Source organism: Felis catus, chromosome B2, assembly GCF_018350175.1.
Source record: "Felis catus isolate Fca126 chromosome B2, F.catus_Fca126_mat1.0, whole genome shotgun sequence".
NCBI lineage: Eukaryota > Metazoa > Chordata > Mammalia > Carnivora > Felidae > Felis > Felis catus.
In genome coordinates this window covers 11,096,761-11,120,533 of record NC_058372.1, presented here as the reverse complement: position 1 = coordinate 11,120,533, position 23,773 = coordinate 11,096,761, and the positions used below count along the sequence as shown (strand labels likewise).

At 45.8% G+C, this 23,773-nt stretch overlaps 1 protein-coding gene across 8 annotated transcripts in view; it reads left to right on the top strand.

The window, feature by feature from the left end:
* Positions 1-23,773, top strand: part of KDM1B (lysine demethylase 1B) — a 58,990-nt gene that overhangs the window by 27,728 nt on the left and 7,489 nt on the right. For 7 of the 8 annotated variants that reach the window (XM_045057068.1, XM_023253631.2, XM_045057067.1 and 4 more), the window contains 12 exons: positions 1,026-1,230; positions 3,487-3,671; positions 7,001-7,177; positions 7,572-7,646; positions 10,793-10,930; positions 11,882-12,053; positions 14,921-15,048; positions 16,022-16,153; positions 16,697-16,771; positions 21,077-21,193; positions 21,917-22,042; positions 23,349-23,471. In XM_045057068.1, the coding sequence (XP_044913003.1) occupies positions 1,026-1,230; positions 3,487-3,671; positions 7,001-7,177; positions 7,572-7,646; positions 10,793-10,930; positions 11,882-12,053; positions 14,921-15,048; positions 16,022-16,153; positions 16,697-16,771; positions 21,077-21,193; positions 21,917-22,042; positions 23,349-23,471 (1,653 nt within the window). The remainder of the gene's footprint in view (positions 1-1,025; positions 1,231-3,486; positions 3,672-7,000; positions 7,178-7,571; positions 7,647-10,792; positions 10,931-11,881; positions 12,054-14,920; positions 15,049-16,021; positions 16,154-16,696; positions 16,772-21,076; positions 21,194-21,916; positions 22,043-23,348; positions 23,472-23,773) is intronic. The other variant, XM_045057069.1, reaches the window with a different exon arrangement.

Below are 23,773 nucleotides of genomic sequence, written 5' to 3'. Positions count from 1 at the left end.
ATCTTATTTTGATAGTTGTAGTGTACTCCTCCCTCTGAAAGTTTTTAGTACCTTCTAGCAAAAAGGAGTAATGCTTGGCTGCTTCTCAGGAGAGCTGTTTTTTTCTGCCTAGTTTCGTAATTTCCATTATCTTTCGATCCTAAGTAAAAGGGGGAGGGGGGATAGATCATGAATGATTACTGACCAGAGAGAAGTTTCTTGTGTCAGACTGAAACCTGAGCTTGCAGCGTAGTGGATTGTACTGACTCTTACGTTACGTGTAATTATGCTGCACAGATAATAACGTACTGGACACAGCTTTATTTGGTGTTGGTGGTTGGGGGTGTTGGTGTTTGAGGGGCGCAGGAGGAGGCTGTTGCTGTGCTTCTGAAAGAATTCTGTTAGGAAATGCTCTCTCCGCGGACCCTTGGCTATTTTTTTTTTTTTTTTTTAATGTTTGTTTTTGAGAGAGAGTGTGAGCCGGGGAGGGGCAGAGAGAGAGAGGGGACTGAGGATCCAAAGCAGGCTCTGTGCCGACAGCAGCGAGCTGATGTGGGGCTCGAACTCCCAAGCTGTGAGGTCATGACCTGAGCCGAAGTCGGATGCCCAAGTGACTAAGCCACCCAGGCGCCCCGACCCTCGGCTCTTTTTGTTTCTAAATTTTTTTTTTTTTTTAACATTTATTTATTTTTGAGACAGAGACAGAGCATGAACAGGGGAGGGTCAGAGAGAGGGAGACACAGAATCTGAAACAGGCTCCAGGCTCTGAGCTATCAGCACAGAGCCCGACACGGGGCTCGAACTCACAGCCCTCACGGACCGCGAGATCACGACCTGAGCTGAAGTCGGCCGCTTAACCGACTGAGCCACCCAGGCGCCCCTCTCTTTTTGTTTCTAAATCAGAGTGTGCAGAACTCTGGTGTAGGGTGGTTGAGTGTGAGAGGGCCGTGGGTGAATGACGCACAGCGTCCTGTGTCCTTGGCTGGGTCTGCACCTACGGTTCTTGTCTGCCATTGCGCCTCTCTGTCTTGTCTGCCCCGTTTCAGAGGGTGTCGGAAGTTTCCAACCACTGGTGGTACTCCATGCTCATCCTCCCTCCTCTGCTGAAAGACAGCGTGGCGGCACCCCTGCTCTCTGCCTACTACCCTGACTGCGTGGGCATGAGCCCCTCCTGCGCCAGCACGCACCGCGCGGCCGGCAGCACCAGCCCCGGGAAGCTGGAGCCCTCCAAGGCGGCCCCCTCTGCGCCTGGTGAGAGCCGGTCGTGGCCCTCCCTGCTTCCCCTCCCCCTCTTTCCCCGGGCACGTGGGGGCGAGCAGAACGCAAAAGACATTTTCTTAATGTGTGTGGCCTGATAGAAGGCCCCTCATTATTTCATGCATTTAGTTATGCCGTGGCTCAGTTGTATCATTTGTGTAGATTGTGCAGTTAACTTCCCCTCCATAGTGTGAAGTCCGTAACACCTGTCCAGGAATTGTGTCTACGGAGTTGAAGGAGTAATTTTTATTTATTTTTTTTAACAACATTTTCTTTTTATTTCTTTTTTTTTTTTCCTTTTTTACATTTATTTGTTTTTGAGAAACAGTGAGACAAAGTGTGAGCAGGGGAGGGGCAGAGACAGAAGGAGACACAGAATCTGAAGCAGGCTCCAGGCTCTGAGCTGTCAGCACAGAGTCTGATGAGGGGCTCGAACCCACAAACTGTGAGATCATGACCTGAGCCTTAGTCGGACACTTAACCGACTGAGCCACCCAGGCGCCCCATCTTTTTTTTTTTTTTTAACGTTTATTTATTTTTGACAGAGAGAACGAGTGGGGGAGAGACAGAGAATCCCAAGCAGTCTCTGTGCTGTCAGCACAGAGCCCAATGTGGGGCCCAACCTCATGAACTGTGAGATCGTGACCTGTGCCTAAGTCAGCTGCTTAACTGACTGAGCCACCCAGTCACTCCAAGGAGTTTTTTATTTGAAATTTAGGTGGCTACATAATGTGAAGATAATGTAAACTCGGACATACTGGAAGATAGTTTTGACTGTATGAGTCGCCCTTCTTTTTTTTTTTCTCTCTCTCCCCAGTCTCTCTGCTTCTAATGAAGCCATTGAAAATCTCAGCTAAGTGATCCACTCTTGAAAATAATCCAAAACATCAGGTCAGGCCAGACCTGCTGTTGACCGTTTACTTTAAATGGATCTTTAAAATTCTCTACTGGAATTCTTAGTGTACAAGGAACAATTTTAGACCTTCCTCTGTCTGGACACTAACAAACTTCATGTTTGGTGGTGCAAATAGATTTTGACCTGGAAGCATTTTTTAAAGGTTTTTAACCAAATAACACTGGGCCCTCTAAAAATGTGGAGGTGGTCAGAATCAAAGCTGAAGTGATAAATCCCAGGGTTAATGAAGGTACAATGAAACAGGCTTGCAAATGCTATATGTGGGTATGGGCATTTGTGAGGGACAGTTTGTGAATTGAAAACCTTAAAGTAGATAGACACCCTTTATTCTAGGAATTTATCCTAAATTAATTATCGAAGTGAATTATCAAATGTGAGTCCAAAGATTTATATTGCATTGTTGATAATAGTGAAGTAATTAGATGAAAATTCAATGTGCAGCCATGGGGGAGTGGTTAAATCATGGGAAAATACTCTCTGTCCATTGAAGTCATGTTTAATGACATAGGGACAATGTTCTTGAAAGGCAGGTTAGGAAAAAGCATTTTTTTCTGGCTTTAGAAAAAACTAAGTACCTGTTATATTAATAGTCTCTGTTCGTAGAAACAGCACTGAGGATAGATTATCCCCTTAAACGTTACCCCACTGTTCAAGGATTCTCAGAGGAGTCAGGGATTGATATGTACCTCTATGAACCTATACATCGTTTTAAAATTTTTTAATGTTTTATTTATTTTTCAGAGAGAGAGAGAGAGAGAGAGAGACAGAGAGAGGGAGGGGCAGAGAGAGAGAAGGGGAGACAGAAGCCAAAGCAGTTTCAGGCTCTGAGCCATCAGCACAATACCTGACGTGGGGCTTGAACTTACAAGCTGTGAGATCATGACCTGAGCCGTTCAACCGCCTGAGGCACCCAGGCGCCCCATTTTTTAATCAGAAAAATTCCTATGAGTTAACATCTATTTCCATGGGGAGTTCACGTTCACAGAGTTTCAGTCTTACAAGATACAGAATTTCGGGGGATTTGTTGCACAGCAATGTGGACGTGCTCAACCTGGCTGCACGCAACACCTGAACTCGGTGGAGGTGGTCGATTTTATGGCAGGTGTCGTTACCCCAGTTAAAACTTAAAAAAAATTTTCCATGCCATGGAAATTTGTGAGGAAAGAATGGGGAAAATAGGTAGTTCGTGTGTATTTCATCGGCTGGACAGAGGAAGCAGGAAATTTATTGTAGGACAGACCATGGCGCTTGCGGTTTGGTCTTGCCCTGGCGTTTCCCTGGTTTGGGTTTGGAAGTTACGGCCGTGGGATTTGCCCGTCTGTGTCTTCTGTCAGCTCCAGGCATGAACCGGTACTTCCAGCCTTTCTATCAGCCCAACGAGTGCGGTAAAGCCCTGTGCGTGAGGCCAGACGTGATGGAGCTGGACGAGCTCTATGAGTTCCCGGAGTATTCCCGAGACCCCACCATGTACCTGGCTCTGAGGAACCTCATCCTCGCGCTGTGGTTCACTAACTGCAAAGTAAGTGAAGGGATGTGAGCTGACGCGTGCGGGCGGAGGCCGCCCTTGGAAGAGAGGGGCTGCGATAGCCATGGGGTGGGGCGGGGGGGGGCCCTCTAGATCGGGGATTCTCACCTGCACACTGCGGACATTTGGGTGGATAGTCTTTGTGTGGGGGGCTGTCCCGGGCACCGTAGGATGTTGCGCGGCATCCCTGGCCTCTGCCTTCTAGATGCCACTAGCTCAGCCCTGGTCGTGACCATCAGAGGTGTCTCCAAGTGTTACCCAAGGGGTGCGAAGTCTCTGTATCCTGAGAACCACCACTTCAGATCATATCAGAATTCTTGACTCTAGTGAGTGCATGTATGGCGCAGAGTTGGTTCCGAGCGCGTTCTGCTGTGAATGCCAAGAGGAAGAGAAGTAAAACATTAAAGATTGTATTCTAAACCCCCCGGAGGCAGAGAGTCTTAACATCGTATTATCCTCCAACGTGGAGACTAGTGAGTTCTTTGCTGTTTGCTGGGACTGAAGAGATGTCAGGGGCCTCACGCAGCACCTACCTGGAAAGGGGCGAGGCTAAATGAGAAGGGAATATGAGCTTCAAAACAGCAACAACAACAACAACAAAGGATTTCCTAACCCTAATATTTTTCTGATTAATTTCTTCAATTGTTTGAGGAACTGCTGAATCCAGAACCTTTGGCAAGACTGCCAAATTAATCTTGATTAAAGAAAGATATTCCAGGGGCGCCTGGGTGGCTCAGTCGGTTAAGTGTCCGACTTCGGCTCAGGTCATGATCTCACTGTTGGTGAATTCGAGTCCTACGTCCAGCTCTGTGCTGACAGCTCAGAGCTTGCTTTGGATCCTCTGTCTCCCTCTCTCTCTGCCCCTCCCCCTCTCATTCACCCTCCCTCCCTGTCTGTTTGTCTCTCTCTCTCTCTCTCTCTCTCTCGCAAATAAATATTTAAAAGAATAGATACTCCAATTCCACCCTGGTATCTCACTGGGTTAGAATCCAGTATGAGGTGGCCTGATTAGGTTATGGCTGTTACTACAACTTATATGAATTATGTAAGTGGGTTAGACAAGGCAGACTTGTTCATTTCCTCCCCAGCAGGCCTGAGGTAGATGCTCAATAAACATTTGCTGAACTGAACAAAATTGTGGTCAGAACTTCCTGTAAATAAGTTACAAAGATACACTTTTCAGAAAAACAGTCTTGGATTCATTTTTCTTCACGTTTCTTTTCATTTGACTTTGAAAATCGATTGATACAGGTGAAGAAGCTTACAGAAAAAAATCCTGAACTTATCAGCCTGGATCTATTTTAATATTTAAAATAGTATGTATTACCTATGTTTAATATTTTAGTGGGAAAACACATATATAGAGGCTATGAGTCAAAGATTTTGAAATTATTTTTATTTTCATGAAAACAAATTTCTTTACCTTCTGCAGCATTGCAAGCCAATGTTATTTCTTGAATACTTTGGGCATGTACTTGACCCTTGAACAATCTGAGGGTTAGAGGCATTGACTCCATCCCCTACCCAGTCAAAAATCCACATACAACTTTTGGGTCCCCTAAAACTTCTAATAGCCTACTGTTGACTGGAAGCCTTACCAGTAACGTAAGCAGTTGATTCACACACGTTTTGTATGTTGTGTGTATTGCATAGTATATTCTTAAAGTCAGGTATAGAAAATATTATTAAGAAAATCGTAAGGGGACGCCTGGGTGGCTCAGTCCATTAAGTGTCTGACTCTTGATTTCAGCTCAAGTCACGATCTCGTGGTTTGTGAGGTTGAGCCCCGAATCTGGCTCTGTGCTGACAGTGTGGCGCCTGCTCGGGATTCTCGTTGTCTCCGCCCCTTCCCCCACTCGCTCTCTCTGTGTGTCATGACACTGGGTCAAGGCTACGTTAATCTTGAATCTTTGAAATGTTCCGAGACCTTGCCAAAGTTGGGATGAGTAGGGAAAGGCAGTGTCTTTTGTTCTTGTTTATTTATTTTGAGGGAGAGAAAGGGGGCATGTGCGGGGGAGGGGCAGAGGGGGAGAAAGAATCCCAAGCAGGCTCCAGGCTGTCAGCACAGAGCCTGACATAAGGCTCGATCTTACGAACCTTGAGATCATGATCTGAGCCAAGATCATGAGTCAGACGCTCAACCTACTGAGTCATCCAGGCGCCACTCTCCCCTTTTTAAACAAGTTCCTAAATCTGTCTCCTCATATCAGTGATGAGAATCCAGCTTTTCTGCCAGTACCAGTGGCAGTGTGGGCTTCAGCAGTGGCCCTTGCTGTGTGGTTTATTGAGTCAAGAATGTATTTACGATGTGGCCAGCCCACGCTCCCTCTAGCTGTCCTTCTCTGGGACGGGAGAGGATTAGGAGAGAAAATGCAAATTGCTGTATCTTCCTTTTGTCCCTTTCTTCTTTTTGTCCTTCACAAGGCAAACCTCCCTCTGATCTTACTATATCTTAGTGATACCTGATGGACTCATATACCCTGAAAGGTGGTTTTTTTTTTTTTAATTGTAAAATGCAATGTAAAATTTACCATTTTTACCTTTGTAAAATGTACAGTTCAGTGGCATTAAGTAAATAGTGTTATATGATTGTCTCCATATCTAGTTCTAGAACTTTTTTGTTACCCCAAGAGGAAACCCCACACCCATTAAGCAGTGACTCTCCATTCCTCCCTTCCCCCAGTACTAGTCTGGCAACCACTAGTCTACTTCCTGTCTCTGTAGACTTGCCCAGTGCGGTAGTTTATATAAATGGAATCATGCAACATGTGGCCTTCTGTCAGTTGCTTCTTCATTTAACATCACGTTTTCAGGGTTCATCCATGTGGTAGCAGTCATCAGAACTTCATATCATTTTTTTTAATGTTTTATTTATTTTTGAGAGAGGGTGCATGAGAGGGGGAGGGGCAGAAAGCGAGGAAGACAGAGGATCCGAATCAGGCTCGTTGCTGACAGCGGTGAGCCCAACATGAGACTTGAACTCACAAACTGTAAGATTATGACCTGAGCCGAGATCAGAGGTTTAACCGACTGAGCCACTCAGGCACCCCAGAACTTTCATTTCTTTTTATGGCCAGATAATATTCCATGTGTGGGTGTACCCCTTTGGCTTATCCATTCATCCGTTGATGGACACTTGGATGGTTTGCACCGTTTTGGCAGTTTGAATAGTGCTGCTGTGAGTTTTGCTGGAACCTACGTTGTCAGTTCTTTTCAGTGTATATGAGTGGAATTGCTGGGTCATATAGTCATTCTGTTTAACTTTTGGAGGAACCAAGAGTTACGTGTTGTATTTAACAGTTTGGTTTTGTTTTCAAACACAGGAAGCTCTTACACCTCAGAAATGTATTCCTCACATCATCGTTCGGGGTCTCGTGCGCATCCGATGCGTTCAGGAAGTGGAGAGGATACTTTATTTTATGACGAGAAAAGGTCTCATCAACACAGGGGTTCTTAACGTCGGCACCGACCAGCATCTTCTTCCTAAAGATTACCACAACGTAGGTGACTGTTGCTTTAACGGGAACACCATCACCACCATGATCAGTGCTAGCATGCAGATACTAGTGAATACTAGTTAATAATACTAGTAACAGCCACATTATCACCTCAGAAATTATAAAACAAGACGTTTGTAGAACGTGTGTTGCTCTGGGGAAGAGTGTCAGGAACTGTAAGGAGGAGGGGACTCCTTAAGACCAGTACTTCCGTGTTCTTTAGGAAAATAGCTTTCTGGGAACATCAAAGAAATGTAGATGAGCTAACATGGCTTGGTGGTTAGTACCTTCTAGAACAACTAACACGGTATATTGTTTTATTGTTCTCATTTCTCTAATTGGATCCTTCCCCCTCCCTCCATTTTTAAAATTTTTTAAATTTTTTTTGTTTTTAAAGAAATCAGTCATCATTATCGGGGCTGGTCCAGCAGGATTAGCAGCTGCTAGGCAACTGCATAACTTTGGAATTAAGGTAAGATTTTGGGACATGAAGTTGATAACAGATGGTTAACCATTCCTTTTGTCCAAATTTTCTAAGATTTAGAAGCCAGTTTCTGATTTTAGTGGGCAGTTCTAAAGGCACTGTATCTTTGTATCTTTAAAATCTTTGCAGTTGGTTCTAGAAAAGATAAAAAAAACTTTTTTTAGAATTGGTTTAATAAAAGAAAGAGTTTAGACAGGTTTACACAGGGTTTTAGACTCCTAATGAGCAAGTCAGAAGAGATTCTGTGCAGGTATGAAAGCATAAATTTTTCCTAGGTGTTATTGACACTATAGAGGGGACATTGGGAAAAAGTCTTTTGTTTTTGCAATAGCTTGAGACAGCTAATAGCAGCTTAGAAGTTCACCATTTCTTGTATAAAAGTTTCTGAAACACACAGTGAAATTTGCATATATATATATATATATTTTTTTTTTTTTTTCGAGTGACCTCTGTCCTCTGTGCCCAACATGGGGCTTGAACCCACAACCCTGAGAATGGAGAGTTGCATGCTCTACCAACAGCCAGCCAGGTGCCCCTCAAAGGCACACTTTGACTCTCACTCTGAGAAACAAAAGTCTCTGCTTTTGGAAGCAAGATTGAATTAATCTGTTGTTGAGACAGAATTGCATGACTTTAAAGTGTGCTCTACCTGTTTGAGGCAGCTTGCTTCTCTAAGGTAGGGTAGTTTTTACCTAGTATGTGGCCATATTCCAGTTCAAAATTAGCCAAAATAGAGACTATTAGAAAAAAAAATGTGCAATTTAGAATCTAATTTCTATTAGGTTCATTCAAATTAGCCATCCCCTTGATTTCTGTGACTTTTTAGATCTGACACATTTCCCCTTTTTAAACACTTATTTTTCAAGGACTTTGGTTTTCAGTAAACCAGATGTGAAAATCATCTTGGTAGAATTGAATTAATCTTCACTTTTCTCTGGCTGAAAGAAATGACAGCTTTTTTTTTTTTTAATTTTTTTTTAATGTTTATTTATTTTTGAGAGACAGAGAGTGTCAGAGGGCGAGGAGCAGAGAGAGAGGGAGACACAGAATCCAAAGCAAGCTCCAGGCTCCGAGCCGTCAGCACAGAGCCCGACACGGGGCTCAAACTCACGAACCGTGAGGTCATAACCTGAGCTGAAGTCAGATGCTCAACCAACTGAGCTACCCAGGCGCCCCAAGAAATGACAGCTTCTTTTCCATGGTGTGTCTTCTGCTGGAAGAGTTTCTGAGATGAGAAAAGGTTTCAGTAGCCATGTCTAAGAGCCGTTTCCCTCAGTTGAATGGAAGATGTTAAGTCTTGGATTACATTATGTTGCTAACGAAACAGAAGAACCTGAGTTGGATTTACAGGAAGTGTGTTTGCATTTCAAAATCTTTTTTTTTTTTAAATGTTTTATTTAACATTTATTTAAATGTTTCCGTTTTGAGAGAGACGGAACATGAACTGGGGAGGTGCAGAGAGTAGGGGCGACAGAGGATCCAAAGCAAGCTCTGAGCTGAGAGCAGACAGCCGGATGCAGGGCTTGAACTCACAAACTGTGAGATCATTACCTGAGCCGAAGTTGGACGGTCAACAGACTGAGCCACCCAGGCGCCCCTCAAAATATTTTCTTAATGGCGTTAAGCTAGGAAGTGTTTTAATTGATCATTTATTCCAGCATCAGATATTAGGGCCAAGATTTCTTGTTTTTACTTAGAAAACTTACAGATCATGTTACAGGGGAGATTATTAACATCGAAAGTCTAGGGTGCCATCTTTAATGTCCTGCCTTCCTCTTATACTGAAAAAGAATCTAGAAATGGGTGGGTCTGTGTTAATCTGAATAAAATCCAAGAAAGAGGGTGGGGAGAGTAGAAATTTGGCTATAGTCTTGCTTGTTGAAGAAAATGAGGAATAAAATATTCAGAGGACTCCACCTGTTCTCTCCTTTCTTTTGCCGGGTGATAAGACAGACTCTACAGAGACCACCCATCCTTCTCATGGTCAGGAAAGAGAGTCTCCTGAGTAACCTAGGAGATGGCTAACTTGGGGAACCTCCTTGAGCAATTTGAAAGAGTGCTTTCCGGGATCCAGAAGTGGAATGGGTGGCCTTGAACTGCATAGGATTCCCATTTGCCCTGAGTCACTGCAGCCCAGAGAAGTGTAGCACTTATAGCCACAGGGCTGTCTGTCACCCACAGCCCCTCCTGCCCTCAGAAATTTGGGGGAAGTAGAGGCACCTGGCTGGCTCAGTCAGTAGAGCACACGACTCTTAATCTCAGAGTTGTAAGTTTAAGCCCCACATTGGGTCTAAAGATTACTTAAAAATAATTTTTAAAAAAATGTTAAAAAACGCAGATTCATCTAAGCCCTTAAAAAGAAGAAAAAAAGAAAGAAATCTGGGGGGAGGTAAAATCGTCTGGGTATGGGGCCAGCCTGCTTAGATCAATCCCACGAGGTCACCGTTGGGTAGAATGACATATGATAAAAAAAAAATAATAATGTTTATATTTTGAGAGAGAATACAAGGAGGGAAGGGCAGAGAGAGAGAGAGAGAGGGAGACACAGAATCTGAAGCAGGCAGGCTTCAGGCTCCGATCCCGATGCGGGGCTTCCACTCACGAACCATGAGATCGTGGCCTGAGCTGAAGTCAGACGCTTAACCTACTGAGCCACCCTGGTGCCCTTGTTTTTTTTTTTTTTTTTTTTTTTTTTAAATAGTCACATCTTAGGGACATTAAAGCCCATTTGCAATGCTAAAGGAATTTTGCTACATACATAGATGTTTCATAGGACAAAATCACTGCATTAACCTAGTTTCTTTTAGTGCTTTTTAATTTGTGGTTAGTATTTCATAAAAGCTCTTAGTGCATCTCACGTACTGGCTCATCAAATCTTCTCATTGTGGGGTTGGAGGAGGGACAGTTTAAGGCATTCCTCCAGCAGGCTACTCACTCCTTGCTAAAAGCGGAATTGTGTGTTTTAACATCTACTTTGGCTTCTGTTCACACCACCCTCTTTTTAAACTTTTGTTTGCAAGCGAGCTAATAATTAACTACGTATGGAACTTACCTGTGTCATTTTGCGCTTGTAGTACTGTATTTAAATGGTTACTCTATTCCTGTGTAGCTTCCCTGATTGCCTATCTTTTTAGGTGACTGTCCTGGAAGCCAAAGACAGAATCGGAGGCCGAGTATGGGATGATAAATCTTTCAAAGGCGTCACAGTGGGAAGAGGGGCGCAGATTGTCAATGGCTGTATCAACAACCCGGTAGCACTCATGTGTGAACAAGTGGGTTTCTTGATGATTCGTCTCGTAGATAAGCAGAAGAAAAAACTGTCTCATTTTGTTTTCGTATAGTATTAATATGCTTCTGGATGATAAATAACAACCCCCAAATGGTTTCTTGCCCCTCATCCCCGATAAAACAGTTACAATTCTTCCTTTCTGAGAAAGGGAGCGAGAGCACAGAGAAGATTTTTTTCCTGAGATCTATAATTCTATTTGTGTGTTTTTTGCAGGCCACTTGATAAGCTTGTCATTTTAAGGTTTGCTGGGTGAAGCAAATAAAAATACAGCATGCCCAGCTAAATTTGACCTTTTGGATAAATAAGTAAATTTTTTTTGGATAAGTATATCCCAAGTACCACGTGGGCTATTTTGCATGTGATGTTTGGGATATACTTATACTAAAAAACAATAACAAAAAACAACCCCCCACCCCCCCAAAACCCAAGCCACTCGTTATTTATCTGAGAGTCCAGTTTTAAGAGGGCATGCTGTCTTTTATCGGGCAACCCTACATAGTTTCTTTGAAGACCTGGTAGGCCCAAGGTTTTTCTCTGAACTACTTATTTGCCGTAAATTCGGCATCAGCTTCTGTGAGTGTTGGTGTGGTTGCGTGCTCATTCCTGTGAGGGTCCACGCAGGGGACAGGACGTCAGAGCGAGGGGAGGCCATGTGCAGCTGTAGCACCTGAAGCATTAACAGACCCTGGCCACAGAGCTGTAGGGTGCGTGGCATAGAAGCTGCCTGCACGTTTTCCTGAGAGAAGCGCTCGATTTCCTGCTTTTTCCTCACTGCCTGACTTGGCTGCCACTCCCCAGGAGGCATGTGTAGCTTTACTTTCGGGATCTGTTAGACCATTTTCTCCATGAGAGAGCTCTGTCTGATTTCAGCTTAGAACCTGTAAGTGTTTTTTCCAGGGAAAATTTTCACCTTCTTATTCTTATTATTTTGAAGCTTGGCATCAGCATGCATAAATTTGGAGAGAGATGTGACTTAATTCAGGAAGGTGGAAGAATAACTGACCCCACTATTGACAAGCGCATGGATTTTCATTTTAATGCTCTCTTGGATGTTGTCTCTGAGTGGAGAAAGGATAAGACTCAGCTCCAAGATGTTCCCTTAGGAGGTATGGGAGAATGGGGTTCTGACTGTTCCTTGGGAGTCTCTCTGTAACCCAAAGCTGGATTAGCAGGAGCAGAGGAGTCCTCTGAAGGGGTGCCTGGCTACCTCGGTCAGTGAAACATGTGACTCTTGATCTCAGAGTCGTGAGTTCAGGCCCCCACATTGGGCATAGAGTCTACTTAAAAAAAAAAAAAAAAAAAAAAAAAGTGGAGTCCTTTGAACCTTCGTTTTGGAGTGGTGAATTCTCCAGACTGTCCCACTCTGGAAAGCAGATCTTCCTCAGGGACCTTTAGATGCCCGTGTCCATGAGCACTCATGGATCTTATGTTGCATAAAATAGCTGGTGTTTAAAATGATCATTTAAATGTTTAATCTGCAGTTGCCCCTAGGAGCTTACTTTTAAGGAAACTGTGGTAAGCCCCTTGTGAATGGTCAATGCCATAACGCCCTTTCTAGATAAGAGAGTTTCTGTATGCCAGGATTTCCTTTCCCTGTTTTGGGCAGTAGGTTGAGATTTTTTTTTTCAGTACGTTTTAAGAATTCAAGAATGTGTATTATAGTTTAAAATGTTAAATTCAGAATCGTTAGGCTTTGGTACTAAATGGACCAAAACGTACTAAATGTACTCTTTTCGAAAACTTGACTGTCTGTAAGAACTCATTTCCGTGAGGGTGCCAGCGGAGATTTTACCATACTGCTTCTTAAATTGATATTTATTTGACCTACAATTTTTATGCCCTGAACGTATTGACTTGTAGTTCTCGGCGAATGTCTGGGTTTCTTAAAGTATGATTCCGTTCGCAAGATGTTAATTTGTTTCAACTGTATGTTCCCTTATAAGGGTTTTTACTTCTTCATCTTGATAGATGCTGCATCACTGTTTGGAGTAAACGTCTCCGTGACAGGGACCGTCCCTTCTCTTTACTCCCCTTTTCCTCTCCTGCCCTGAGACCCACCATGTTGAGCCGCCCTAACTAGTTAAGTGTTCACTGGCAGAGTCCAGCAGAACATTTTCAGAAATTTCCTGGGATGCATGGGGATCATTTAATCAAATGTAGGTAGTGTCCAGACCCAGTAGTGGGTCGTTGAATTTTCTGAAACTGGGGACAGTTACTAAGCTGACATTGTGCGGAATGTTCTCAGAGTTTGGTTAGCATTCTGCACGTGTGTGGTAGTCACTGGACGGGGTTTTCTTCACCCTCCTTTCAGGACTACCACATAAAAACATTAATAGTGCTGCTTTGTCTTGGCCTTACTTAAGAAAAGTTATCAGGGCAGGATCAGCAACGCTGTGTGAGTTGGTGTTTTGTCTTATAAATATTTTTTTGAAAAGCTTGGATAATGGTGCACACGTCTCCACTTGGGGAAGGTTGCGGTTACATCCTGCCTGGTAGTATCTGAGCTGAGATTTCACCTAATTAGCACTTAGCCCAAAACACCCAAATATAAATAGTGAGAAGCTAGAGTTAATTTCACAAAGCATATGCACTAAAGCTTTTAAATGTAATTTACATAAAAATCACATTAAGCCTTCTCCCAATCTGTTCATACTTAATTTCACATACTGTTCCAGCAGTCTCGGTTCTCCCCGAACCTCTACAAAACCTAAAGGAAAATAGAAAGTACACGGCAGGATGCAGGAATGGGAGTGCAGGATGGTAGGGAAAGTGGCAGGAAAGCCCGGTGGTCTGGTGGGGGGGGAAAGGCCGGCACAGATCCAGAGGAGCTGCGGGCATCCCCGGATTAACCATCCAGCACGAGGGTGGAAAATTTTGATGAGAACCCGGAGTTGCCAAAACAAATTTTTTTTTAATTCCCTCTCAGTTCGTGTCTAGCTAAGCCAGTGCACAGGACTTGATAGAAGCCTGGAGTCTGTGCTGTACATGTAGGGTGGTGGTCCTCACTGGAAAGGTGACGAAAAAGGGCCCGTGCTAAGGTTCTTAACCATGTGTCGGGCGTGAGCCTCCCTCGCCCCCACATCCCCACAATAAAGGGAGTCGAAGAGCAGAATTGGAACGATTCCACAGGGCTGTGTATGTGTAGTTAAAGTTCCGGTTGTGTGACGTGGCTGAATGCTGGGGTTGCTAGCAAGCAGGATTCCCGAGGTGCGTGGCGGCCGGGTGATGCTGGCCCGCAGGGGCGATGGGCCGGGCTGGGGGCTGCTGGCAGGGAGGCCAGTGGGGGCAGCTGCCTCCCGGGGTTGGAATTTACCGGGAAGAGACCAGGCTGCAACTTAGCAGAGCGTAAGAGCGGGCGGGTAGTAGTTGCTGTCTTTGGAAAGGCTGGAAAGGTGCTAGCAAGCGTCTGGCTGTGGGTTTTGGAATTTATTACGTAGGCGGTGAAACACCGGTAATTGGAAGGTATCAAGGCAGCAGACTGAGGTGATGAAAGGCCATAACGGAGTATTCTTGTTTCGGAGAGAATACAGCCGATAGTCTGTTGTAGGTCTCTTAGTTAAGGTGGGAGGTCCTCAGAACGTGGCTTAAGGTGATTTGCACTAGGACCAGAAAGGGAAGAGGATTTTTCTCTGGGTGTGTGTCTTTATATATGCGGGGGGTGGACGGTGGGGGGGGGGGGTGCGGGGGTACTTTTTTCTCCATCTTGAGCCAAAAAGGAAAGTTTTTTCAACTGGGCAGAAATGAAACCTGGTTGAAGGTAGCCTCCTGACCTTGTTTCCAGTTGAGATAAGCTTTTCCTTTGTGAGCAAAACCAACGTTCTCAACATGTCCTCCCTCATGCCCTGAGTTGGCTTGGGAAGGGACCTGAGTTTAGCAGATTTTGCAGGTAGCAGGGGTTTGGGAGCATAGGATAAGGAATTAGACAATAGTGTGACAGCCATTCTTTTTCTGCTTTGCCCCCTTCCCCTTACAGAAAAGATCGAGGAGATCTACAAAGCCTTTATTCAGGAGTCGGGGATCCAGTTCAGTGAACTTGAACAACAGGTGCTTCACTTCCACCTGAGTAACCTGGAGTACGCCTGCGGGAGCAGCCTCCATCAGGTGTGGCTGGCTTCTGTGAAGCGCGTGCGTGCGTGTGTGTGCGTGCGTGTGTGTGCGTGTGTGCTCACCCGCACCTCGCATCTAAGCACTGAACTCCCGACCGGTTTGGGTAAACAGGAAACAATGGTTCTGCTGTTGAAAAGGTCAAAAACCATGACTTCAGAGCATATTAACCCCACAGTGGTTTAGACTTTTTTTTTTTTTTTTTTTTTTTTTTAAGTGAGAGAAACCTTCCTTCCGATAATGGGTACGAAGACTCAGTATGTGAACCAAGTGCAGGACGGCCACGGGGCTGGACCCGGGAGGGGCCCAGAGCCTTGTCTGTTCACTGCCGGTCTTCCCTTGTGCTCCACGGAGTCCCTGAAGGCGTTTCTGTGGAACCGTCGTGGTCTGAGAACACTGCTCTTGGGAGACCAAAATAGAGTAGCCTTGCAGTTACGGTCTGCCTGTCTCGCTGGAATAAATTTAAACTTGCCTCCGTCAGTCACTTGACCACTGTGGTCTTGATACTCAGACCCTCTGTATTTTGAACAGAGGCTCCACAGCTGACCCTGACCTTTTGTCCAACTCCGCACCTCCCTGCATTCGACTCCATTGTGGTTGGAGTAACCCTGTTTTCCAAAACTGTGCCGGGTTTCAGCCTCTGCACAGATGCCACGTTGAAGACACGTGGATGGCATATTTATAGCTGGAGTTGCTCAAACGCAGTTTTACTCATAGAGTTCTCCTTTTCCAGAATTACTGATATGTAATACACCGAGTGTGTTTATCAAGGAGTGGTGCCCGTGCCCAAGTCATGTCTACCTTTTGTTCTAAGATCCGCTTTCCTGGGGCACATGGCCGGCTCAGTCGGTGGAGTGTGCCACTCTTGATCTTGGGGTCATGAGTTCAAGCCCTATGTTGGGAGTAGAGTTGACTTTAAAAAAAAAAAAAAAGAATAACATAACCTTTCCTGCACATTATCGTTTTCCAGGTGTCTGCTCGCTCCTGGGACCACAACGAATTCTTTGCTCAGTTTGCTGGTGACCACACTCTGCTAACGCCTGGCTACTCTGTAATCATTGAAAAACTGGCAGAAGGACTAGACATTCGGCTGGAGTCTCCAGTGAGTCTCCACAGCGTCCGGGAGGGGCGGCTCTGGTTTGGCCTTGGGTTTGGAGGATGTCAAGTGCGGGACACGTGGATTACACAGGAGACAGGTGCTTGCTGTGAGCCTGTTCGTCAGGCAGCTCCACTGTCTGGAAGCAACAGTGGCTCGGATGCATTTTCATTGCTAATGAAGTGTTCAAGTGTCTCATGACCTCCCTGACACAATGCAGCCATTTTCACTCTCGAGTGTTCCCTTCGAGTCTTTGTACTGCTGCATTTGTATTGTGCATTGCTCTAATCATAGAGGCCCCCGTTTACCTGTATACTTCACTCTAGACTGTGTTGTAAAGATTTTCCACTTTCTGACAAAGTGTTTATAAGTTGTAATGACTGAGCGATAGTTCCCTGAAGTCAGCTGTAAATGTCACTTAGATCTCTGAATGCCGGGAAGTGATTCTCTGGAGTCTTGGAGGTCTAAACTCAAGTGATAGAATTGGGGAGGATCCTGGATCGTATGGGTCCGTCCCTCGTGGTTTTCATGGTTGTTTTTCTTGCGCAGGTGCAGAGCATTGATTATTCTGGAGATGAGGTGCAGGTTACCATGACGGATGGGACAGGATGTACGGCACAGAAGGTAGGTGTTAGCATTTCACGAGGTGCAGCCAGGGGCCTGGGGGTGTGGGAAAACACTGTTTTCCACCTGGAAGTTGGCCTTTGGCAGTCTGCCCGGAGCCTTGTTTGATTCCTGAAGAGTTCCCTGTCTCCACTCAGTTCTGTGTGGATGCGCAAGTCTGATTGACCTGATCTAACGCTGTATGCATTCATGGAAGACAGAATTCTGAATAGTGCTTATTTACTTTTAATGGTTATTTTTTACAGAGACAGAGCCGGGGTGAGGGAGGGGCAGAGGGAGGGGGAGACACAGAATCCGAAGCAGGCTCCAGGCTCTGAGCTATGAGCACAGAGCCCAATGCAGGGCTCGAACCCACGAATCATGAGATCATGATCTGAGCCGAAGTCAGATCCTTAACCAACTGGGCCACCCAGGTGCCCCGAGTAGTGTTTCTTAAAGTAGGTTCTGTGGTACATCAGTCCTGAGAGTTGAACAAGAAGAGAAATCCTTTGGGCAAATAAGTTTGAAAGTGTTGTATATTGCAGTCTACTTTTTGAGTTAAATATGAGTGTATTAAAGGCTCTGAGAAGTCACGCATTCCAGAAAACTTAGTTTGCTTAATTCAGTACATACAAAGGTGGTGGGTTGGTTTGTTTGTTTAGTAGGTTTCTTTTGCCATGGAATCATTTTTCAATCCAAGACAGCTCCATGTTTTCATTTTGAAACTGGCAGAAGTACTTTTATGTTACTGGAAGTGTTTGTAAACCACGTTAGTAGGTGGCCACTGGAAGAGTGCTGTAATATGCAAAGTCACACAGAGATTTCTGAGGTGTTGGAGAGCAAAGATGCTTACTTGGGGTGGAGGGGAAGTAATAAATCCTGTAAGTTTATTTCAGTTTAGTTATTTCTGACATGACCAGAATGTATAAATGACAGACCATCACTGGATTCCTAGATTAGCTGTGCTCTGCCCGTTTCAGTTACCTAGAAGTATTTCAGAGTGCATGATACTCCTACTGAACTAAAGGATCTCATGTCAAATGAAGAGACAGGGTCTGGTGTATGAGCCCAGGGGGTGGGTCCTCATATTATTCCTGCCATTGGCTAGCGGGGTAGTTAGGAATGGTAGTGTAGCCTTTGGACTCAGAGTGGGTCTTTAAAAATTTCTTTTTTAGGTTTTATTTATTTTTGAGAGCAAGAGAGAGCATGAGTGGGGGATGGGCAGAGAGAGAGGGAAACACAGAATCCAAAACAGTCCCCAGGCTCTGAGCTGTCAGCACAGAGCCCGATGCAGGGCTCGAACTCACAGACCGTGAGATCATGACCTGAGCCGAAGTCAGACACTTAACGGACTGAGCCACCCAGGGACCCCATGGACTGGTAGTGGTTCTCAATCCTGGCTCATGTTAGAATCACCTGGGAGGGGCCTAAAAAGAAAGGCTGCAGCACCCCCACCCCGAGATTCTCTGGGATTCAGTCTGGTCATGTTTGTGAAACTGCTCAGGTGAGTCCGATGTGTGGCCAGTGTCAGACCACTGAGCAGCCCTGCCCTTATGTGGGAGCTCCAAGCTGAGAATTTAAATTTAAAGCTCCTTGTGGTGGTAAAAATTGTTTTTAAATACCTCTCTTTAAAACTATAAGTCAGCCGGAACGCCTGGGTGGCTCGGTTGGTTGGGTGGCCAACTTGGGCTCAGGTCATGATCTCGCGGTGCGTGAGTTCAAGCCCCGCGTCAGGTTCTGCACTGACAGCTTGGAGCCTGGAGCCTGCTTCGGATCCTCTTTCTCTGCCCCTCCCTCGCTCCCACATTGTCTCTCTCTCTCTCCCTCTCCCTCTGTAATACACATAAACATTTAAAAAAATTTTTAAATTGCCAGTCAGCTGATGGCTCAAGCTCTGGTATTTTGTGACTCTGCCTGTCGACAGCTCTCGCTGGGTCCCCCTCTGCCTGACCCTAACCAAGCACCTTTGCTCTTCTCTCTTTATGTCCAGCTCTCCGGGGTTATTAGGGCATAGCTGCAGGCTGTGTTCTCAAGTCTCTTCTGGAATGTTTACAGGAAGTATTTTTATAGTAGTCTGCAAAGATGGCATGGTTTGAGTTGGAAGTTTCCCGGACTTAGAAGTGAAAGATTTGCACCCCAGCGTGATCCACCAGTAAACATCTGACACACTGTAATGCAGTTTAGGCTGGTTCCACCCAGGTCTGGCCTCAGTCCCTGACCAGAGCGGGTTCGTCCCTTTGGCCTGTTTGTTTACCTAAGTTCGTGTGCTTTTTTTTTTCCTTTTTGCTTTTTTTTTTTTTTTTAATGTTTATTTTTGAGGGAGAGAGGAGAGTGAGCCGGAGAGGGGCACAGAGAGAGAGAGAGAGAGAGCGAGAGAGAGAGAGAGGATCAGAGGATCCGAGGATCCGAGGCAGGCTCCATGCTGATAACAGAGAGCCTGATGCAGGGCTCGAACCCACGAGCCTCAAGATCATGATCTGAGCCGAAGTCAGACCCTTAACCGACTGAATCACCCAGGCGCCCAGCTTCATGGGCTTTTGAGAGCGTTTTTGTTGTTAAGAAGATATCTAGATCTTATTTCCTTGAAGTTCTTCTGCATCCAAGAGAATAATTGTTCTCTTTTTTTTTTTTTTTTTTTGGCTTGCTTGATGATGACCGAGAAAATGTTTTATATTTTATAAAAAGTTCCATGTGGCGGAAAATAGCGACAAAATCACAAGAACAACTCTGGCCTTTCTGTGCTCCTGGAGTTGGGGTTCAAGCCACATACGCTACATCTTTGCTGAGGGCTGTGGTGGATGTGGTGCTCGGCATCCAGTTCCATGGGACGCTCCTCCGTCCACGCTGCCTGCAGTGTGGACGGAAATGGACACACACACACACACACACACACACACACACACACACACATGCTTCCTAGACTCCCTTGAAGCTGAGGTTCTAAATAGGAAATGTTGCAGCCACTCAGATGCACTGGCGTGAGATTTGGAAGGTATGGCATGGCTTTTCCTTCACTTCTGACCAGCATCGTGGTCAAGGTGTTAGGTTTTTCCGCAGAGGGGCCAGTAGAGGGTCCAGGGTCCGCTCATTAACTACAAGGGAGTCGTGAGGCAAGCATGAGGAACCCATTTCACAGTTTGTTCTAGAAGTGGTGTGCTTCTGGAGCTGGTAGCAGTGGTAGTGGCTCCTCATTGTGACTGTGGTAACAGGGTTCTGGAGCCAGAAGTTTTCTGATTGTGTGGAGAGACAGCAGCTGTCTTTGATGGCAGGGTTTTGTGATGGGACCTTGAGAGTTGTTCTTGAAGGCTCTTACCATTGGCACCTTCAACTCTCTAAAGGATTGGGTAAGCCGTTGGGAGACCCTGCAATAAGTTGCTTCCTTCTTGGGGCTCCTGGGTGGCTCAGTCGGTTAAGTGCCTGACTTCGGCTCAGGTCATGATCTCACAGTCCATGAGTTTGAGCCCCACGTTGGGCTCTGTGCTGACAGCTCAGAGCTTGGAGCCTGCTTCAGATTCTGTGTCTCCCTCTCTCTCTGCCCTTCCCCTGCTAGTGCTGTCTCTCTCCCTCCCTCTCGCTCACTCAAAAATAAATAAAACATTAAAAAAATAAAAATAATAAACTAATTAAAAAAAAGTTGCTTCCTTCTTAATAGCCCATAATGTTTTGAAGAAAATGTTTTTAAGTTTATTTATTTTGAAAGAGAGCATGAGCAGGGGAGGATCAGAGAGAGAGGGAGAGAGAGAATCAGAAGCAGGCCCCATGCTGTCTCACGGTCTGTGAGATCATGACCTGAGCCAAAATCAAGAGTCGGACACTCAACCAACTGAGCCACCCGGGCACTCCAGTAATCCATGATATTTTTGATGGACTTTACCATTTATGAAGCGTATTGATGTGTATTGTATGACTTTTAAGCATTATCCCGATTCTTTGGGGTTTGTAGGGCAGGTTTTACCTTGGCCACGTATTAGAAAGTGTTAGTAACAATACACAAATGTAGTTCTTCTGATTCCATATTTAGGGCCATTTCCTCTTACAGTACTGCTTTTCATAATTGGCATCTACTGACTCTTCTCACCCAGGGTTATTGTAAACCATCTAGACTTTTCTGCGAGTTCTTCCACGTGGATGCCGCTTCTGCTCAGCCAGGCGCCCTTGTGCACCGAACCGCCATGGCGGCTCTGGCTCTTCGCAGTAGAACATGGGACATTGACAGTCTCGTGATTGGCGATAGAGAGGAACGTCCTTTGGGCGCTGAGATTTTCCTGGTCATGAACCCACTGGGTAGTTTTGCTTTTGTGTGTGAACTGTTCGTTTTCCCCCCAGGTGCTGGTCACTGTACCTCTGGCCTTACTGCAGAAAGGTGCCATTCACTTCAGCCCACCGCTGTCGGACAAGAAGATGAAGGCTATCAACAGCTTAGGCGCGGGCATCATTGAAAAGGTGACCAAGTTACTGTAGCCTCAAAACCAAAGAGATGAATGTTGGGTGCCAAGGGTTCCTTACCTTCTGGTACTGGCTGAGTAGCGGATCATTTTTTCATCCAAATAAAATTCAAAGATTTTCTTTTCGTTTGAGTAATTGTTGATGAAGAATACAAAAGGCTATTATCGGAACAGAAGGAGGAGAGCTGGCTGAGATCTCAGTTTTGCTTGACGTTTGGAAAATGAGTGTTGTTATTCAAGATTTGAACTTGGCATATAAATATATAAATAAAGTGGGTTTTTTTTTTTTTTTGGCTGCCTTCCAAGCCTACCCTCCATTAATTAATTGGTCCCAGTGAGGAGAATGTTTCACTTCCTCTGCCTTCAAATAAAATCTTCTCTAAGCAGAACGTGCCAGTGCTGGTGGCCCTAGGGGTGGGTGAGACTTTATCTTCAGAACATCTGCTTCAAGACCAGGTGTCGGGACTGCTTGGCATCTTCGGATTAGCCCAGGGTTTGTCAGTGGGTCCCGCCCACCCCACCCACGCTATCGGTGGGGGGATGGGACTGAATGGCCCCCAAAGCCAGATGCTCATGAGAGAACAAACGAGACAGGAGTACGGAAGTGGAGCATTTTAGGATTTTTTTGTGTATCGCTTTAGTTAAGAACCATAGGTTGCGTCTTAGAGATTACTTCTGATTCTAGAAACTCTTAACCATCTTTCTCTTGCTCGTTTTCCAGATTGCCTTGCAGTTTCCATACAGATTTTGGGACAGTAAAGTTCAAGGGGCTGACTTTTTCGGTCACGTTCCGCCTAGTGCCGGCAAGCGGGGGCTTTTTGCTGTGTTCTATGACATGGATCCCCAGGTAAAATCGGTGGTGACATGCGGTTTGAACTCCCTTACTGCAGTTTAGAATTTGGATTGGTAATGACTCCTGCGTCAAGCTCAGGAGCTAATGGACGTGGCGGATGCTGTAGATACGTACTTGTATGCTGGCAGGGTACTTGGACTGGGATATTTTCCTACCGGAAAAGCCCGACATCTGCCATGTTCTCTTCAGGTACTAATGTTGCTCCCTGGGAAGGGGATTCGTTCTTTGTGGAAACAGATATTTCGGGCTGATGGGGAGTCCTCTTAGGGAGAGTCAGCTCAGCACAGCACAGTAACGACTGGTGCCTGAACACTGCTCTCCCGGGTCCTGTGAGCACGGACGAAGGGCAGGGTATGGTTGGCCCTGAGGAGGACGAGGGCAGGCTCCGTGTTGGCAGATGTGACTGGTCGGGGAGCAGAGGGAGGGAGGGGCGTCCCTGGGACTTGGTAATACTAATGTCACGCAAAAGAATCACCTTTGGTGTTTTGTTCCCCCTTCTTCTCCCTTCCAAGAAACTTTCTTAATTTTTTTGTAATGTATGTTTGTTTATTTTGAGAGAGAGTGAGCAGCACAGGGGCAGAGAGAGACAGAGGAAGAATCCCAAGCAGGCTCCGCGCTGTCAGCGCAGAGCCCGATGTGAGGCTTGATCTCACGAACCATGAGATCGTGACCTGAGCTGAAATCAAGCGTCAGATACTTAACTGACTGAGCCATCCAGGCCCCTTAATTTTTTTTTTAATGTTTATTTTTGAGAGAGAGAGAGAACAAGTAGGGGAGGGGCAGAGAAAGAAGGGTCAGACAGAGGATCTGAAGCTCCATGCTGTCAGCACAGAGCCCAATGTGGGCCTTGAACTCACGAACTGAGATCATGACCTGAGCCAAAGTCAGAGGCTTAACTGACTGAGCCACCCTGGCACCCCATCCCAAGAAACTTTGTTAAAAGGTTGCACTTGGGCAAAATTTCTTTACTGTTTGAGAAAGATTTTTTTCCCCTTATTTTATCTGCTGATCTCCCTTCTCCACCTTCTTCTGTTTCTTCTAGAACAAGTAAGGGAAAAAGCCAAGAGAACCCTGAATTTGATATTTACACTTCTTCCTGAGTTGTTCAGCCACGAACAACAAAATGTAGAGATGAATATGGAGTTTTGTGAGGGAAACAGACTGGTGGTTGAAATGGGGCTGAGGGGCAGGGGGAAATCCTGAGATGTGTAGGACGAGGGCCTTCCCCAGTCAGAGCCGTGCATTCAGGGACCTCTGTACTGGAAGCAGGAAGTGTGAACTGTCCCTTCCGCGTCTGCAGAAGAAGCAGAGCGTGCTGATGTCGGTGGTCGCCGGGGAGGCCGTGGCGTCCGTCAGGACCCTGGATGACAAGCAGGTGCTCCAGCAGTGCATGGCTGCCCTCCGGGAGCTGTTCAAGGAGCAGGTCAGAGCCGCCTCCGGGACGGGGGAGAAGGCGGACGGCCGCGTCGGTCCCTCTCCCGTTGTCCGGCTGCCCGCTAAGTCCCCGGGCTGGCCTGCCAGGGCTCCCGTAACAAAATACCCCAATCTGGGTGGTTTCAACGATGGACATTTCTGTTCTCGCAGTTCTGAGGCTGGAAGGTCCGAGATCAAGGTGCAGGCAGGTTTGGCTTCTTCCCAGGCCTCTCTCTTTGGTCTGCAGATGACCGCCTTCCCCCGCGACCTCACGTGGTCTTCCCGTTGTGCTTGGCTGTGTCCTAATTGCCT